A 20074-nucleotide genomic window follows, 5' to 3' on the forward strand; every position below is an offset into this window, starting at 1 on the left:
CTCAGCTGCATAAGGGGCTTCGAGAGGAGGTGAGGTTAAGAAACAGCAGTACACTGATCTTCCCAGTGAACGGTTGTGCAGGATGTCATGTCAGCACAGGTCTAGCCCATTGGAGGACATGCAGGCTGTTCTCCCAGCACAGCCAGAAAACTTACCATGCTGGGATAAATGTGCTCTCATTCCTAGCGTGGTCAGTTTGAAATAGGAAAGCAGGGGGACAGGCATGATCACCGGGTATTTCACACAAAGAAAGACATACAAAGAGAACAGGATACTATTTAACACAAGTACATGGTACAACACACACATATCAGGAATGTGAAATGTTGGGTTAATATATCCTTTAACCCTTTTGCTGGCTGGCCCATACATCCTACGGACCGGACAACGGGGGGTTTATTATCAAATTCAGTGGCTGCAGCCACCAGGATTGTGTGTGAAACTGACAGACAGACTCCTGCCTGTCAGGTGAGAGCATTCTCCGCTGCCACCCGATTGCTTGCACACACCTCCGATACCAACCCCCCGCCACTGTACCCTACCATGCTTTCTGGGCTCCGCTTGCCCATCGGTGGGCCCAGGAGCTCCATGGCAGGTGCTGGCAGGAGAAGAGCGGACATATGTCACACACGACTCCCCTCTTTTTTGTGTGACTTGGAAAGCGAAGTCTCTGACAAGCTCTCAGTGTCCCCGGCTCGCTTAGACCCTGCATGTCTCATTAAAAAGAACTTGTCACCTAAAAATCATCACATAGGGGACTATGTAATTATAAAAAAAAGATAAGTAAATACATTTTTTTTTTTTTGCAAAAAAAAAAAGTTACACACAAGTACATAAAAAAAAAAACCCAAAAGTGCCTACGGGCTGGTCGCGCCAGTTTCCGCTTCCTGGTACTTGCCCACCTTGTTGTCCCTTTCCACAAGCTCTCACATTTTAACTGCAGTTATTGTTGTTCTAGTTTGTTACCAGACATGGTTTATGCTCTTCTTATGTGCCATATGTTAAACGTTGTTACTATTTTATCTTATTCTTCAATAAAATGTTTGAACAAGAAAAAAAAAAAAATGTAGAGGCCCCCCACCACCACATATACACACATACAAACGTACACGCATGCGTCGGGGGGCACCTATGCGTGAAAATGTGCAATACGCATGTTACCTATCGCCATGTACACCAGAGGGAGAGCAATAATTCTAACACAAGACCTCCTCTTTAACACTAAACTGATACCTATAGGAGGCTTTTAACTCGTCACCTATAGAAATTATAGGGTACTGAAGTTTGTCGCCATTTCATGGGCGCACACAAATTTAAGGTTGGACATATTGGATTTCAAGTCCTGAGCTACTAGCCAGGCCTTAAGGGTCACTTGCCACCAGTTGCCCCACCCAACCCCGACCCTGCCCCGCCCCTAATTCCCCATCAATGCAGCCTCACCTGTGCCCGTCAATGCAGCCTCACCTGTGCCCATTAAGCCGCCTCATCACTGTCCATCAATGCAACCTCACCTGTGCCCATCAAAGCAGCCTGATCAGTGCCTATCAATGCCCATCAACGCAGCCTCACCTGTGTCCATCAATGCCCCTCTCCAGTGCCCATGAATTTAGCCTCACCAGTGTCTGTCAATGCAACCTCACCTGTGCCCATCAATGCAGTCTGATCCATGGCCATCAATGCCGCCTCACCTGTGCCCATCGATGCATTTACCTTTTTTTTGCAAAAGGTAAAATTGGCCTTTATTGTATAAATTAAAGTATTGCAAGTATGCATATTTTATACATAGCTACATTGGTCCAGCTTAGACCAATGAAACTATGCATACCAGACTGATGCCCCTGGAAGCTGGAAATCACTGAGATAGACAACGCTCCTCCAGTAATCTCCACTTTCTTCCGGGTCTCATACTGCCCTGCTGCATTCCAAACACAAGAAGTCGGCTGCTTAGCATGGGCCCCATTCAGAGAATGCTTTGCATTTTCTGAATGAATTCAAAATGTTCCCTGATTGGACGAGGTGGAGAGCCAGGAAGGCAGGCCGGAGCCTGCTGGAGTGGGGGTAAGTTAGGTAATGCAGCCTTTTCACCCCCCCAGACAAAACAAGCATTTAACCCTTGCAGTGTGGGGATCCCACTGCAAGGATTTCTTTTTTTCTCCAGCCTGGAGTTGGACTTTAAGTTGTTTGAGTTAGTTCATATTCAATAGTGTCTGTAAACATTGGCAAGAGAAAAGGGTTGCTTTAATTAAGCTCATCATCATCTTGGCAATGGGACCCTCTGTGGCTTCCAACCGTCACGTCCTCTTGACAATCTGCCACTTTGCAACTACTGATGGTGTTTACACCCTATCTCTTAATTATGACTCTGGAAGCCATCTCCCATCCCTTTTAGGCTCGCATTCCAGAGAAAGAGTCTTACACCTCTCTGAGGAAGTGTTGGCATTTTAACAAACCTTCCTTCAGCTTTATAATTACAGCAGGGGATAGGTTTCAGCATTAAAATAGCAGCCCTCCAGGGAGGCCTAACTGCTCCCAAACATAACTTGTAAAAGCGATGGATGCAATCTCAGCTATGTCATGTCACAGCTGCCAAAGTGTGTCTCCAGGCATCATAGGCTCGGAGTGTTAGGTGCTGCTGTGTCAGCATAGTCCCATGTGAAGGGCACCTTGGTTAGACCCCCCCAGAACCCCCTTCGGCCAGACATTCATCCAGCCAGTGCCTGTCACCGGGCTTGAGTACAGATACATCATCCTTCCATGTCTGGACCTTCAAATAAGAACATTGTGTGCTCCCCTATGGGATCAGCTAAATTTAAAGCCAAACTCCAGCCAAAACTTTTTATTTTAGTTTTAATAGAGTGGGGAAGAATAAAGCGTCAGTCAGCTTTTATTGCCACCCAAGACTTTGTTAGTGAGATAATATGTAGATTCAGGCTTAAGCCTGCCCATAGATGTGTAGCCGAATTCCCAGCCATTTTGCTGGATGAGGGTCCGCCTGGGTTACCGCCAGGGCTTTCTTTCTCAGAGAAAAGGTACAGGAACTATCACCTTCTGAGTCATCCTTCGTCTTTGCCCCCTACCCACCTCTGAGCAGGGTCCCTAGGTTTCACCCCCTACCCACCTTCCAGTACCGCCCCTTTTTTTTTTTTTTTTTGAAAATCTTTTTATTGTCAGTACCGCCCCTTTTAGAGAATACAGAACCAAGTATCATTTTGTGCTACTAAGTAACTTGTATGGAATTTGATAGACTCCACCCCAGCAACAGTAGACCCCCTCCAAAAACAATAGACCCTCCTGCAGCAATAGACCCCCCTCCCCCACAACAATAGTCCTCCCCCAGCAACAATTGACCCACCTCAATAAAATACCATCCTGGCAACAATAGACCCCCAGCAGCAACCACAGATCTTCCAGTAGCTAGCATCAAAAGACCCTCCAACAGCCAGCAACAATAAACCTCTCCCAGCAACATAAGACCCCCCCACAAGCAACAATAGGCATGCCTGGCAACAATAGACACCCACAAAAAATAGATATCCACCAATGACAATAGATGCCCCAGCAGCCAGCATCGATAGACCTTCAGGCACACCCCAGCACTCCTTGCCATAAAATACATTCAGTGCTAGAGGTGCCGGAACTGCGTTCCCCCACGTTCCCGCTAAAAAAAAAACCCTGGTTACCGCTAACAACAGCACATTTAAGCATGTTCTCCAAGTGTGAGCACCAAGACAATGACCAGTCCAGTATCTTTGGGTTTTTTATATTTATTGAGAACTTGGATGGGAGAAGGGATGAGTGGGATACTCCTTTGGCTCAACTATGCACAGTTTGCTGGGGACAACTGAAAAATTCCTGTTGGCGCTGACTCGATGCTGCCTTGATGCCGGTCAACTCCGGTTAACACTGGTTAACGCTGGCCTGTTGCCTGTTAACTCTGAACTGACTTCTGATCCCCTCCTTGTGACTTAAAGCGGAGTTCCAGCCTAAACACACACTCACCGGTCCCACGGTCCAGCAATGTGACCGCCCGAAGCCTCGCTCTTCTCCCTCTCTGCTCTGCGGCGCCGGCATCACTGGTGTGGGCACCTGGCTGTGACAGTTTGCGGCTTCCCAGCCAGGTACGTACTGCGCATGCGCGAGTTGCGCTACGCGTCGTGATTGGCCGGCAATCTTCTGGGACCTCTGACATGTCCCAGAAGATTGCAGGGAGGGAGGGGGAGAGGAAACTTCCGCTCAGGGTGCCGCGGCGCTCCAAGCGGAAGTGGGAGTGGGTACCTGTCAAAACTAGGTACCCGCTCCCCCCCAAAAAAAATGACATGCAAAATGTGGCATGTCAGGGGGTTAGAACTACCTAAAGTGGAAGTTCCACTTTTGGGTGGAACTCCGATTTAAAGTCCTTTTGAAGCTCCCTATAGCACTCCTTGCTGATGTAACTACTCACTGCTATATCACTGCTGTACTGCTGAACACTTGTACGCTTCAGGGCCCGCACCGGCACCCTCTCTCACACTTTTATCTTCAGGGCTTAGGCTGTGGCACCCCCTTTTCTAAGCCTTCTCTACTGGTTAGCTGGCTCCCGGATCCCTCTGACCTTCTGGAGTGGTCCCCTCTCCTAGGCAGACCCCTGGACAGTTTTGAGTACTCATGATACTGTTTTTCCTGGAAACTTCTGCCCAGCAGCTCCACTCAGTCCACAGCACTCTGGATCCCTCTATGCAGCTCAGCTCAACCTTTGTCCTCTAGGCCGACTGCCCAGGACACCCTCACTTACGCTGACAGGAGGAGAGACAGCCTCAACCCTCCTCCTGGGACTCTGCTTCCTGCCAAAGACGCTCTGTCATGTGCCCCCCTCAGACTTATACCCCATCCCAGGATGCATTGCGGCAGAGTCTGCCCTCTGGGTTAGATACAAGCCCTGGTGTGCTATTGGCCAGGTTTCCTCCACTGTCCAATGAGACCCCTCATTGGACATAGTGGGGAGATTCCCCGAGCTCAACAGGCACACCTGGAAACACATGACAGCCCTGCTGAACAATCAGCCCCACCACCCCCCCCCCCCTGATTAGCAGACAGGGCCTCACTTATGGTTTTCCTAGCACCTACCTAAGAGGGTGCTACAGATGGATCCATATTTGGTCACTTTGCAAGGAACCGGATGAATTTTGATGAATCTTAAGGCAGGCTGGATGTACTGAAGTCAATGTTTTAATCAACTTCAGTACAACCAGCCTGTCAGGTTTTTTTTTCCCGATCACTGCCCTGTGACTATAACCGCCAGCAGTGATCATTGTATTCTGCTAGTGGAGAAGGTTCCCTGTGCTCCCCACTGGCAGAACACAATAGCATAGCAGGAGAGATTCCTCCATCACAGACTGTGTTTATGGGGGAATAGAGCAATTTTCTTTCCCCCAACCTGTGAAAATGGCATAATGTATGGCTTTCCTTTCTCTATACAGTGAGTTGACCATTTAGAGAGGGTGTGGTTATAATACAATGGATGGGGACATTGCAAATGGGTTCAATGGAGAAGGTACATTACCAGCACACCAACATGTGCGCCAAAGGTCTTTGTCACATCAAGAGCTGGGACATTTCTGGGTTACAGTTGGCAGCATTAACCTTCCTGATGAAGAGGTTTGCTGTGGCCCCAAAACAGCCCAATTCTTAAAGTGATTGTAAATGCTTACTTTTTTTAGAAATGAAAATAACAAACATGGTATACTTACCTGCTACGTGCAATGGTTTTGCACAGACCAGCCCGGATCCTCCTCTTCTCAGGTCCCCTATCGATTCTCCTGGCTCCCCCCCCCCCCTCGCCTAGTGCCATATAGCAAGCTGCTTGCTGTGGGGGCACTCATGCATGCTCGCTCCTGAGCCCTGCTCTGTGTGTCCATTGATACACGGAGTGTGACTCAAAATGGCCCCCCCTCCTTACTGACTGATTGACAGCAACAGGAGTCAATGGCTCCCACTGCTGTCTCTGAGCCAAAGAAGAGGGAGGGAGCCAAGAGAGATACTGTTCTTGTGCATATCACTGGATCGAGATCAGGTTCAGGTAAGTATAGGGGGGGGGCTTCACCCAAAATATTTTTTTATTAATGCAGAGAATGTTTTTAGAACCTCTTTAATGTAATAAAGGCTCTTGGTGGCATGTTGGTGTGCTGGTGATGTACCTTATCTATTGGATCTTTTTGATGAGATGTCCCCTCACTTTTTATCAGAAGAGAGGAAATGATAAGAAATCTCTCCAATGGGCACACAAACAAAAACAGGGACAGGAACTGAAAGAAAATTTTCCCAATGGGGTCACAAACAGAATTAAAAACTCAACAGAAAAATTAACTCTTTCTTACTCTATCCAACATTCTATCCTATAGTTAGGCTCTAATAATGTACTCTACTGAGCATTATATCAGGAAATCTGTCAACATAATAAAAGCCAGAGTAGCGGTGTCATTACTCCCTTGGTCATGTGACCTGCTTCTCGGTGATGATGCCCATGCCTAGCTGCTAGTCGCTGTTTACGTAGGTGCGAGAAGCTGTGGGGGAGTGCAAGTAAGCCAAATATATGGAGGTTAAGGGAAGCCCTTTCGACAGACTTAGGGGTTGATTTACTAAAAGCACACAGACTGTGCACTCTGTAAGCGCAAAAATGCTGTTTTTTTATTTTCCTTGTACGTGATTGGGTATTATTTGCAAAGTGAAGCTTTTACTAAGCTCTGGAGCAACTGCACTTACAAAGTGCACAGTCTATTTGCCGTTAGTAAATCAATCCCATTGTCACTTTGTCTGCATGGGTAAGGTGACAGCGTCTCCTCAAAAAAGGTAGGCATCTTTTAGACTCCGGAATATATAAAAACGAAGCAGCTGTGTGTGGCCAGTCCATTTTCTCAGCATATCCTAGCTTAGCAAATCTAAAGTGGAAAAAATAATTCTCAGTTACCAGATTGCAATGGGAGATCCATATATTCAGCTCCATTTATTCTGCTCTCTAGTGCATGCTGTTAATAAATATGAGGGGTGGTTGAAAAAACAAGTTTTTTTTACCAGACACTGGACGTTGTCAGTTGTTCTGCAAAAACAAGGCAAGCAGGCCAACATATTCGGGGGACTTTCTGTGTTTTCCACTTTGCTTTCCTTTCAACATTTCTTCTCTTATTGATCGCAGAAAGTAGCATTTGTTAATAAACCTTAAGTCCCAATCTGATTGGCGGTTGATGAGAAATAACATTACCCTTTCCATTATTTGCATCTGCACACAGAGTTGGATTACCCACAAGGCAAACTAGGCAGAAGCCTAGGACCTGGCAGATGCTCAGGGGGTCCAGCTACAACTTTCATATTCCTGCCATACAATTGGTCAAACCTGTGCACCTTCCTGCCACTCCATAAGGATGATTGGCCTGTAGATTTTAGGTGTCAGATGGGGCAGGGTAAGCCGTTATAGAAATGGTCAGAATGAACATGTGCCGCTGAAGCTCATGTAAAATTCATGAACTTCAACAGCACAGGTCCATTTCCAGAAGGCTTTATATATATTGCTATAGGAAGCATTTAAATTTTTTAATCTAAGCCCTAATGAAGGGGATTTTTTTTTTAGCTCCTGAAACGTGTTGGCTACCTTCTATTTTCCTCATGTTAATTTTATCAGCAGTACCCAGATAGCAAGGATAACTTACCACAAATTTGTGGCAGTGATGAATTGTAAGTCTGTTAACTTTCTGCACATTTTCATTGGAAAGTTGTACACTTCAGAGAACTTGAAGCACAAGTTCTAGTTGACACTTCTCCAATTTGTAGCAAATTTGCGTGACAAGTCTCTAGCAAGAGCAAAGTTGCAGTGGTGAGTCTACAGCAAGAGCTCTGCAAGTCTACAGCATGAAAATTAAGCAACAGTGACCCCTGTGGTGGGATGACTATTGCACAACATAACTGAACCAGAACTTGCAGCAGACTTGCAGAATGTTTGCAAAGAACGTTGATCTGGAGTCATGCAATGCGGACTTGCTGCAATTGTAAAACAAACTTGTGAAGCCTGGCAAGTCTTGCAATAGCTTATCAAGTCATATTCAAACTTGCAGCACAATTGCTTGCTATCCGAGTAAATGACGGACTCTCAAGAAGACCAGCTGGCGATCTTTTTGTCTATATCCAAATAAAATATATGGGCAGCCAATGTATCTACCTTGAATTGGGCTCTGATAGGGATTTCTGTTCAGAGGGGGTTTGACAGGTGGTGAGGAGGCATTATGTCATCTCCTAACTGCCTGTTTTAACCCTCAAAAGCCTGCACTACTGCGCTGGAACCACATGTATTGCCATGGTGCCGCCCCATTTAGTACCAAACGTGACAAAGAGGATAGTTTTTGCTGTGCTTCATAAACATGGCATGTGTATACCAACGTATGGCTGTCTTTGCAGCTTAGGGAGGGAGAGTGGTTGGGGAGTGGGCAGTAAATGTGGCTCAACTGCCTGTTTTTACTGCCCCTTAACTGCAAGTGTAAAATAGGCCTTAGGCCTTGTTTAGACAGGCATTAGCACCTGTACTGCTTGCAGGCAATTTTGATGCCTGAATCCATTCCAAGTTGTGTGCAGGCAGCCTATGGAGGTGGATGCAGATGCAGCTGCTACATGGACACAGCCGCATAGTAAAATTTGACATGCGGCTTCTCATCCTTAAACGCAGTGTGCATTTGGGGCTGTGCAGCTGCATGGCTGTTTGCATCCACTTCTATAGGCTACCTGCACACAGCTTGGGGCGGATGCAGACACCAAAACAAAGGCAGCCTGCATGCAGTACAGGGCCCGTGCCTTTATGGAGAAGGCTTTAATGATCTATACCTGTTATTGAGTTTGCTTTTTGGATTACATTCCTTACCATACTAAACCTGGTGCCTTGAGTGTCTGGCCTTGTGAAAACGAACTCATTCGTTTTTCCCTTTAGAAAGATTTGTTAAGTATTCAGGACTTCAAGAATGAACGCATATAAATTCCATTTCTGAATTTGTGTCAAAACTGCTATATGAATACAATTTGAGATTCTATTTTAACACATTCTAGTAGAAGAGCGCCACCTACAGGCAATAGTATAATATTGCATCTTCACAGCATTTTTAAATTGTAAATGTAGGACTTCCATCTAGAGGGCTGAAGAAAGACCTTACAAGAAATGGGCAATTTGGGACTTTATATGAGAACTGGCGAGCACTGCACAGTGTCTCCATCCCTGTGAATAGTCAATTGAAAAGCAAGATGGGATAAATGAGGGTGTGTGAAAAACAGCCGATCCCTAGTTTGAAATACTTACCCACCAGTCTGCTAACAAACCAAAATAAACCTGTCTAACAAATAAGTTAAAAGCAGGAGTTTAGTTAACACATATTTGCAAATGCATGCGGAAGCTGCAAGGCCAGCGACAAGGCATCCTGCGTACTTGCAGAACCTAACACTAAATAACACTGCTCAACCTGAGTGTATAAGTGTCTTCACAAAGGGAAGTACATGCTTGCTAATAGATGGATATGAAACAGATGGGATTGGAGACCGCCCAATCCTCCCCCACCTGCTCCAATCCACGACTGGCAACGAAAAATGCATGGCTGCACAGAAAAGCCATGGGGTGCACACTAAATGTGATCAGCTAGGAGACACACACCCCCATCCCTTTAGTAAAGATGCCATAGGCAAATTGGGACTTTGAGTGAGACACCCGCCTGTAAAGCAAGCGTCTCCATCCCTAGTAAGGTACAAGAAATGGGCAATTTGGGACTTTATATGAGAACTGGCGAGCACTGCACAGTGTCTCCATCCCTGTGAATAGTCAATTGAAAAGCAAGATGGGATAAATGAGGGTGTGTGAAAAACAGCCGATCCCTAGTTTGAAATACTTACCCACCAGTCTGCTAACAAACCAAAATAAACCTGTCTAACAAATAAGTTAAAAGCTGGAGTTTAGTTAACACATATTTGCAAATGCATGCAGAAGCTGCAAGGCCAGCGACAAGGCATCCTGCGTACTTGCAGAACCTAACACTAAATAACACTGCTCAACCTGAGTGTATAACTAAACTATAACTGTGTTAACTAAACTCCTGCTTTTAACTTATTTGTTAGACAGGTTTATTTTGGTTTGTTAGCAGACTGGTGGGTAAGTATTTCAAACTAGGGACCGGCTGTTTTTCACACACCCTCTTTTATCCCATCTTGCTTTTCAATCGAAGAAAGACCTTTGCATGAAATAAAGGGTGCTGGAATATTAAAATAGATCCTGTTTTTGACATTCTATGACATCTAACTTTGGGATACATACAGTTCTGCATTTCAAACTTAAAATGTGTGATCTTGCGAAACGTGCAAGCCAGTAAATGTTGTTTTGTGAATGTTCATGGAAATGACACCACACCGAAATAATGCTTACTAGTACTAACTAAGCCAGGAATGAGTTGATCTATTCCCTAGGCACAAATCAACATGAATTACCAAACAAACATAGGGTACAACTCTTGGTGCTATGCGGTTGCCACCTAAAACTGAAACATAGGGTTTAGGCGGAGGTGGTCATTATTTTGTTGATACACATAAATGATATTATATTCAGCAGAGGGTGTCACTGCTTCTTATGATGGAAATATTATAAATGTTTCCTACAGGGAGAAGGATGGGGTGGAGCTGACCAGAGAAGAAACCTTTAAATATCGCTTTAAGAAAGATGGAAAGAAGCATTACCTGTATATTAATGAGACCACACTGGAAGACAGTGGCAACTACACTGTCAAGACCAATGGAGGAGAGTCAGTGGCTGAGCTGATGGTGCAAGGTGAGTGTTGGTGGTTGAGGGTCTGGCTGAGTGTCAGGATCGGTGATGGTGGGTAAATAATGATTCATATAGAGCAGGGATCTCCAAACTACGGCCCTCCAGCTGTACACATCCCATGAGGCATTGCAAAACTCTGACATATACAGACATGGCTAGGCATGATGGGAATTGTAGTTCCTGAACAACTGGAGGGCCATAGTTTTTAGACCCCTGATGTAGAGGAACAATGGGAGCTCATCCAATGGCAAGGAAGACTGCACAAGATGGTTTGCTGGTAGCTCGTTTTTGCTATAATTAAAGGAACTCAGTGAATTGTAGAGGGCACAATCACACAAAACCAAAACTGCTATTATTGGATTTTGTCAGATTCACTTTCAAGTGAACCTGTGATCAGGTTGTGGACATTCAAAGGTTTACCGGTAGTAAATGTGATTGACATGATTGATAATACAATCTCAACCTTAAAAAAAAACAAAAAAATTGTGACCGCGCCAGAATGATCATTATGCCTAGTTTCCACTAAGCGGTACGGTGCGGCTCAGTACGGTACGCAATTTTTGCCTTTTCCATTGTCAAAAGTTGTGAATGGTACCCTGATTCCAAACCGTACCGTAACACTTTTTTGGCACTCTTTCGTTGGGGTACCAAGCACATTAATACTGTACCAACAGGGTGGAGCTATACTGTTGAGGTACTGTGGAGCTGAAGTACTGTTGGCAGTGGAAAGGCAAGCCTTATCAAGGTGTACCGTACCGAACTGTACTGAACTGTACCGAACCGAACCGTACCGCTCAGTGGAAACCAGCCAATAGTATTAATCCTGTACTGCTGCTATCCTATTGAGAAGATCGAAGATTGTATCATAAATAAAGCTAAATGTGATCCAACAAATACAATTTGTAACAATAATCTATCATGAAAGTGCTCAAATTCAGTCACGTCAAAATGGATGAAGTATTCATCAGTTTTTCATCAGTTTTTCATTAGTGGTCATCAATCTTTCTTCCGTTTTTCATCAGTGATCATCAGTTTTTCTTCCGTTTTTCATCAGTGATCATCAGTTTTTCTTCCGTTTTTCATCAGTGATCATCAATTTTTCTTCCGTTTTTTCATCAGTGATCATCAATTTTTCTTCCATTTTTCATCAGTGATCATCAGTTTCTCTTCCGTTTTTCATCAGTGATCATCAGTTCTTCTTCCGTTTTTCATCAGTGATCATCCGTTTTTCTTCCGTTTTTCATCAGTGATCATCAGTTTTTCTTCCGTTTTTCATCAGTGATCATTAGTTTCTCTTCCGTTTTTCATCAGTGATCATCCGTTTTTCTTCCGTATTTCATCAGTGATCATCAGATTCTCTTCCGTTTTTCATCACTGATCATCAGTTTTTCTTCCGTTTTTCATCAGTGATCATCAGTTTTTCTTCCGTTTTTCATCAGTGATCATCAGTTTCTCTTCCGTTTTTCATCAGTGATCATCCGTTTTTCTTCCGTATTTCATCAGTGATCATCAGTTTCTCTTCCGTTTTTCATCAGTGATCATCAGTTTTTCTTCCGTTTTTCATCAGTGATCATCCGTTTTTCTTCCGTATTTCATCAGTGATCATCAGTTTCTCTTCCGTTTTTCATCAGTGATCATCCGTTTTTCTTCCGTTTTTCATCAGTGTTCATCAGTTTTTCATCACTTTTCTTTACATCCACTACCAATGCCAAAACGGACAAAAAACTGACCATTTGTCTGTTTACATCCGTTTCTCGTCCGATCTGTTTTTTTTTAGGGCTCTTTCACACGGGCGGTCCGATCAGATCCGCCTGTCAGTTTTTTAGGCGGATCTGATTGGATCCTCCATGCAGCTCTATGGGGCAGCGGGTGTCAGCGGAGGTCACCTCCGCTGACACCCGCTGCCATCCGCATCCGATCCTGTGCTGAAATCTGGACGGATGGAAACCCTATTTTTCCATCCGTTCAGTAATCGGATCAGAGGGGATCTGATGAGAGCGGACAAGCGGTCCGCTCTCCTCCGATCCCCCATAGAGGGCAGCGGGTGCTGAGACACCTCCCTCTCCGCTCTGCAAGTGGAGATGGAGCTGTCATCCGCCCGGCTCAGCGGGGATCGCGGATCGATCCCCGCTGAGCAACACGGATCCGCCTGCGGAGGCGGACCGTGTGAAAGAAGCCTAAAGTGCCCATTCACACTACCGCGACTTGTCAGGCGACTGGTCAGCCTGACAAGTCGCGGTCCATTCTGTGCTATGGGAACCATTCTAATAGGAGTGACTTAAGTCGCTCCGACTTAGAAAATAGTTCCTGTACTACTTCGGGGCGACATCGAAGCGACTTGCATTGACATTCAATATATGAAGTCTGTGCAAGTCGCGCCGAAGTCGCGGTGCACGCGACATCACAGGTCGCCCCTGAAGTCGTGCCGCGGTAATGTGAACCGGCACTTAACGGAAGAATAATAGAACTTTGATCAGTTAAAAAAAAACGGATGATGATTGATGCGGATGTAAGCTGATATAAATGGATGATCATCCATTTACATCCGTTTTTCCCATAGAGACGTATTGATGTCCATTTTTCATCCGTCAACAGATGGACGAAAAATGAACAGCATGTTTGTCAGAATGCCAACCTTCAAGACAGCCTAAGGCAACCATTCTCACTGTGTATAGTGGGAACTTGTTGTGTGGGCAATTCTTGCGGCAAAATCGCACCGTGTCAGGATGAATGACACCCAAACACACGTTGCGCTTTTGCCAGGATTTGGAATCACAAGCAGAATTGAGCTGATTCTGCCCATGATTGCTATTCGCCAAAGGTTTCATATTGCCAGCTCTACCAAGATGCAACCTCTTTTGATGTGCCATCAGATGTGAGGAAAATCTGCCACAGCTCAAGGAACTCCTGGAATCTTCTGGAGGAACCCTAGTGTTCCATGGAACCCTGGTTGAGAGTGGCTGCTATCGAGTAATCACTCTGTTGTGACACAATGATTAAACTATAGAAGATAAGCTCTTGGGGAACATAGTCATTAACACTGTGACAGCTGCTGAAGTTCTACTAATCATCTTGAGCCCTCAGAACACTTTTCCCAGTCTGTATTGTCTGACATTGTATTATCAGATGTCTGGTATGGGAAGACTTGTCATTCTGTAACCTCCTGTTGTATTTCCTTTCCAGCAAAGCAGCTGGAGGTTCTTCAGGATGTGGCTGATCTGACCGTCAAGGCCAAGGAACAGGCCGTCTTCAAGTGTGAGGTGTCCGACGAGACTGTCACCGGAATATGGGTAAAGAACGGAAAGGAAGTGGTTCCCAACGACAGGATCAAGGTCTCCCACATTGGAAGGTTTGATCAAAACTCACCATCTGAACATTGGTCCAACCAACTATCCTATAAAATTCAGAGCAACTTTCTCAAATATGCTTGTAATGCACAGCGACAGAGTTAGCTGAATCACAAGCATTATTCGAGGGGCATGCACGGACACTTTTATGATTCTGATTGCTTAGGGCAGAAAATTATTGATTATGCTGCATCGATCGACAGCACCAAGATTTTGTATTTATGAATCCAATCATATTTTTATCGAACAGATTATAGGATTGCCTGATGCAGATATGCTGTTAATAATTTAAGATTGAAAGATATGACTGTATCTTAAATATTAATCGAAATCCACATTCCCATGTGTGGCATATTGATTAAACGGGTACGATTACTCCAATCGTATGGAAAAATAATTGACAATTTATTAAAGTGTGTATGGCCACTATTAGATTTACCAACACTTTTTGTAATTGTAAGGGTTTTCCTATGCACTGCATTCAATGGCATCAAGTCATGCAGACACTAAGAAGTGATATAACTATACTATATAGGTATTAGTAGATCTAAGAGGTATTTAATTACCAATATACAAACCTAGTATTATATGTAAACATCACTATACTAACATCCAATGCAAAAACCAAAGATATGTTTTGATGGGATTTTCAAGGTACCAATCAACACATAAATCGGTGATCATAAAATATAAATTTTATTGCACACAATTTCATGGTAAAACAGAAGGCACAAATATATATTAAAAACTGTGCAGTCCTATGTCACCTCCCATCTCATCCTCCAATGGGGACATATATTACTGTTAGGGGGATGAGCTACAATATAGGACAGAATCTGACAGTTCCTATGCTACATGCGCAAATTTTGGTGCGTTTGCCTGTGCAGTGTAGCCTATTTCTAATTTGCCGGATGTCCTAGACCAGTGTACAGCCTCCATAGACATGAATGGGTGAAGACCGGTATACACAGCTATTTTGCACAAGGAGGTACACCTAAGGGGCATTCAGTGAATCGTGTCTATTCGTGTGCACTACTTTATGCAATAAGCAGCACATAGCTGCGTACAGCCACCTTCACCCATTCATGTCTATGGCGGCTGTACACATCTCTAGGACATCCAGCACACCAGAAATATGCAGTGCAGGGGCAAATACACACATGTGCATGTAGCCTTCATATGTATTTGTGCCCTTTGTTTTATCATTGAATAGTGTGAAATAAAATTCATATTTATGATAATAATATACAGTCTGTATTCATTTGTACTGTGAAAATCCCATAAAAAACATATATTTGGTTTTGGCATTCTAGATCTAATGCTAGGTTCACGTATGTGCAGGTTGGGAACGCATGCATAATTGCCCAAGTTCCCAAGGTAAAATGTGCTGCTCTTTAGCAGACGTGCGAGGGTCCTGTTAATTCTCAATGCATTGGCAAAACACCCACATGTGCAAAACCGCATGGTACCACAGGACTATGCAGTTCTGTGCAGTGGGTTTTTAAAAAAGAGTTTGGGAATTTGTTACTGGCAGGGCTTTTTTTCAGCAGGAACACAGGGGAACGCAGTTCCGGAACCTCCAGTCTGAATGTATGCAATGGTAAAGGGGTGCTGGGGTCAGTGGGGTGAGCTGAAGGGCCTATTGATGCTGGCTGCTGGGGGATCTATTGTTGCTGGGGTAAATCTATTGTTGCTAGAGGGCATTTTGTTGTGGGTGGGGCTATTGTTGCAATGGAGGATTTATTGTTGCTGGGGGATCTATTGTTGGGGAGGGGTCTATTGTTGCTGATTCCAGGGGATCTATTTAACTGCTTTTCTTGTTACTATTAACTAATTCCATACAAACTGCTTAGCACAACAAAATGATACTTGGTTCTGTATTCTTTAAATTAGGTGGTGCTGGGAGGTGGGTAGGGGGTGTAACCAAGGGATGGTGCTCAGAGGGGGTTAGGGGGTGTAACCAAGGGATGGTGCTGTGAGGTGGGTAGGGGGTGTAACCAAGGGATGGTGCTCGGAGGTGGGTAGGGGGTGGAACCAAGGGACGGTGCTCGGAGGTGGGTAGGGGGTGGAACCAAGGGACGGTGCTTGGAGGTGGGTAGAGGTGGAACCTAGGGATGGTGCTCAGAGGTGGGTAGGGGCTGAAACCAAGGGACGGTTCTCTGAGGTGGTCAGGGGGTGGAACCAAGGGATGGTGCTCGGAGGTGGGTAGTGGGTGAAACCAAGGGTCAGTGCTCAGAGGTGGGTAGGGGCAGAGACGAGGGGTGACTCAGAAGTGGGGAGTTCCAGCACCTATTCTCTGAGAAAAAAAGCCCTGGTCACTGGTATCTGTTCAAGGTTCAGAGTTAAGTTGACACCTCCATCCACTAATCCAGTAAACGAGGGTGCCTTATAGGGCTTAGCTATGAAATCATAAAGACTCAGACCCTACTAGCAAATAGATAGAAACTAAATCAAAGAGGTGCACAGAAAATAATTTTCAGGCTTTTAAGGTAATAGAAGACATCTAATGGTGTAGCTGCTAGTAATGGTTGACATTACTTAAAAGTAAATCTGGCATAATAGAAAACTGGGGGTTGCCCCTGACTTTCTTATTTTAAAAGTTGCTAGTCCCCTGTTTGTCACGCTCATTATGTGGCTTTCCCTCCTACTGAGTAATTGAGACAAAAAGCATTGTGATATTTTACTTTACTTGTTGCATACTTTTTTGCAAATCAATGACTTACTTGCTAAGAAATGGAGCCATTGGATGAGCATGACAGCCACTAGCAACGGCAACTCCCAAAGCTAACAATGGCAACTCCCATATTTCTGTGATGACAGTTTTCATTTAAACATCATTTGAAGCTTTATAATGTTTTGTTAGAGGACTGTATCCTCAATAACATGTTTCTTCTGGCTGCAGGGTACACAAACTGACCATTGACAATGTGGTGGCCTCAGACGAAGGAGACTATTCCTTCATTCCCATTGGATTTGCTTTCAATTTGTCCGCCAAACTGCACTTTATGGGTGAGTTCAGCTATTACAGTTCTTGCACTGGACCTTGCTTTGTGCACTGCTCCAAATCATTTGGTGGAGGGAGGATTATAGTGTGGGGTTGTTTTTCAGGGGTTGGACTTGGCCCCTTAGTTCCAGTGAAGGTAACTCCTAAGGCGTTAGCATACCAAGACATTTTGGACAATTTAATTCTCCCAACTTTGTGGGAACAGTTTGGGGATTGCCCCTTCCTGTTCCAACATGACTGCGCACCAGTGCACAAAGCAAGGTCCATAAAGACATGGATGAGTGAGTTTGGGGTGAAGAAACTTGACTGGCCTGTACAGAGTCCTGACCTCAACCCAATAGAACACCTTTGGGATGAATTAGTGCCAGGCCTTCTAGTCCTCATCAGTGCCTGACCCCACAAACTTGCTTCTGGAATAATGGTCAAACATTCCCATAGACACACTCCTAAACCTTGTGGACAGCCTTCCCAGAAGAGCTGAAGCTGTTATAGCTGCGAAGGGTGGGGCCAACTCAATATTGAACCCTACGGACTAAGACTGGGATGCCATTAAAGTTCATGTGCGTGTAAAAGCAGGTGTACCAATACTTTTGGTAATATAGTAAATACATACTGCTCAAAAAATGAACACTCCTCGGGTATTGATCTTGTCAGTTAATTAGCAGAGGGGGTTGTTAATCAGTTTCAGCTGCTTTGGTGTTAATGAAATTAACAGGTGCACTAGATGGGCAACAATGAGACGACCTCCAAAACAGGAATGGTTTTACAGGTGAAGGTCACTGACATTTTTTTTTTCCTACTCAACTCTTCTGACTGTTTTTCCACTTGTTTTGCATTTGGCTAGGGTAAGTCTCACTACTGGTAGCAGGAGGCGATACCTGGGCCCTATAGAGGTTGCACAGACATTCCTACTCCTCCAGGATGGCACATCAATACATGCCATTGCCAGAAGGTTTGCTGTGTCTCCCAGCACAGTCTCAAGGACAGGAATTTACTCTAGGAGAGCAGGACAGGGCCGTAGAGGCTCCTTAACCCATCAGCAGGGCCCAAAAACCTCTAGTGGTCCCTGTTTTCACTGCTTAGCACCATGGAGCTCAATTGGCATTTGCCATTGAACACCAGAATTGGCAGGTCCGCCACTGGCGCCCTGTGCTTTTCACAGATGACAGCAAGTTCACCCTGAGCATATGTGACTGAGGTGAAAGGGTCTGGAGAAGCCGTGGAGAATGTTATGCTGCCTGTAACATCGTTCAGCATGAACGGTTTGGTGGTGGGTCAGTGATGGTCTGGGGAGGCAAATCCATGGAGGGACGCACAGACCTCTACAGGCTAGACAATGGCACTCTGACCCACAACAATGCCCTGACTCACGTGGCTAGAGTATGCAGCCAGTTCCTGGAGGATGAAGGAATTGATACCATTGAATGACCCCCACGCTCGCCTGACTTAATTCCAATAGAACACCTTTGGGACATTATGTTTCGGTCCATCCAACGCCTCCAGGTTGCACCTCAGTCTGTTCAGGAGCTCGGTGATACCCTGGTCCAGATCTGAGAGGAAAGACCCCAGGACACCATCTTTTGTCTAATTCGGAGCATGTCCCAACATTGTCAGGCATGCATACAAGCATGTGGGGGCCATACAACTACTGAGTACCATTTTGAGTTGCTGCAATGAAAGTTCAGCAAAATGGACTAGCCTGATGCATAATTTTTTCACTTTGACTTTTGGGGTGTCTTAGAACTCTGATAAATTTCATTTCCATCAAAAGATGTGGCATCCTTTCATTCCTAACACATTACCCTGTTCATATCAGTATCCAGCATGAGATTTGTATCAGATATCCAGCATGAGATTTTTCCTTTTTGAGATCTGATGTGTTCCTTTCATTATCTTGAACAGTGTATATATATATATATATATATTGTACTGAAAATTCAATATGTCAAATATTATTAGCAAAAAAAACAATGCATCTGCATGAACGTGACATTACAATTTCCATAACAGAATAAAAATGATGGGAAGCCACTAATGAACTGTCAGTAAGGCTATATGCATCAATGGGTAAAATAATTGCAGTACATGTTTTTACATGTATCAATTAACTGAACATAGAAGAAATATTTTATAAAATATTAATGCATACAAACAAAATAATTTACATCAAGCTGACCTTTTTTGTGTTTATCTAAAACAACATTAAAAAGACTGTACATTTCCTTTAATGTATTTGCAATGAAACTGGAGCATATATATACATACATAGAAAATATACAAGCTCTATGCTTATCTCTGGTGAGATTGGAACACAGGACCCTATAGCTTCAAGGAAAAAAAACTGCCTATTTAAGGGGGACTGGTTGTGTACCTATAATGGTACTTTACTTTTATGACCAGGACCAGATTAAAAAAAAAAAAAAAAAATGATCTCTTTTTACACCGGTAATTATGAAATATTACATATAAATATTATATAGTCTTCTATCCAGCCAGTAGGTGGCACCCCTTTTCCCCACTTCCTCCTTTGCTCTATTGCTGTGAAAATACTGTTGTTTAGAGACCCCAGTAGCTCAATCTGAAAATGAAACACTCATATGAATTAATCAGAACATTGGCTCATTTATAATTAGAGCACCTCAGGTTGAATCTATTGCTTCTTTACATCTCAGCTCTGGGTTCCACGCCCCATCCTATTAGTGCACCCTCCTGGCAGTATTTCATCCATTGGCTGTGGGCAGGCCCGGATGATGCAGAGACTGGCACTTATATAAAATGACGTCAGCGCCACACTTTGCATCAATAGGTTGTAAGTGCACACGCTGTGCTTAGGGGGCAGGGCCATGATGCCGCACTCACAGTCTTTATTTAGTCTTCCAGGCTGAGTGATACTGGGCATCATTCATTCTG

General features: G+C 44.4%; 1 protein-coding gene across 1 annotated transcript in view; it reads left to right on the forward strand.

Annotated features, from left to right (window-relative positions):
• Positions 1 to 20074, forward strand: part of MYBPC3 (myosin binding protein C3) — a 201763-nt gene that overhangs the window by 104392 nt on the left and 77297 nt on the right. Inside the window, exons 14-16 of the mRNA XM_082271091.1 lie at positions 10650 to 10816; positions 13997 to 14162; positions 17063 to 17169. Of these exons, the coding sequence (XP_082127217.1) occupies positions 10650 to 10816; positions 13997 to 14162; positions 17063 to 17169 (440 nt within the window). The remainder of the gene's footprint in view (positions 1 to 10649; positions 10817 to 13996; positions 14163 to 17062; positions 17170 to 20074) is intronic.

The sequence above is a fragment of the Pelophylax lessonae genome (genome assembly GCF_965119305.1).
Source record: "Pelophylax lessonae genome assembly, chromosome: 10".
NCBI classification, from domain to species: domain Eukaryota; kingdom Metazoa; phylum Chordata; class Amphibia; order Anura; family Ranidae; genus Pelophylax; species Pelophylax lessonae.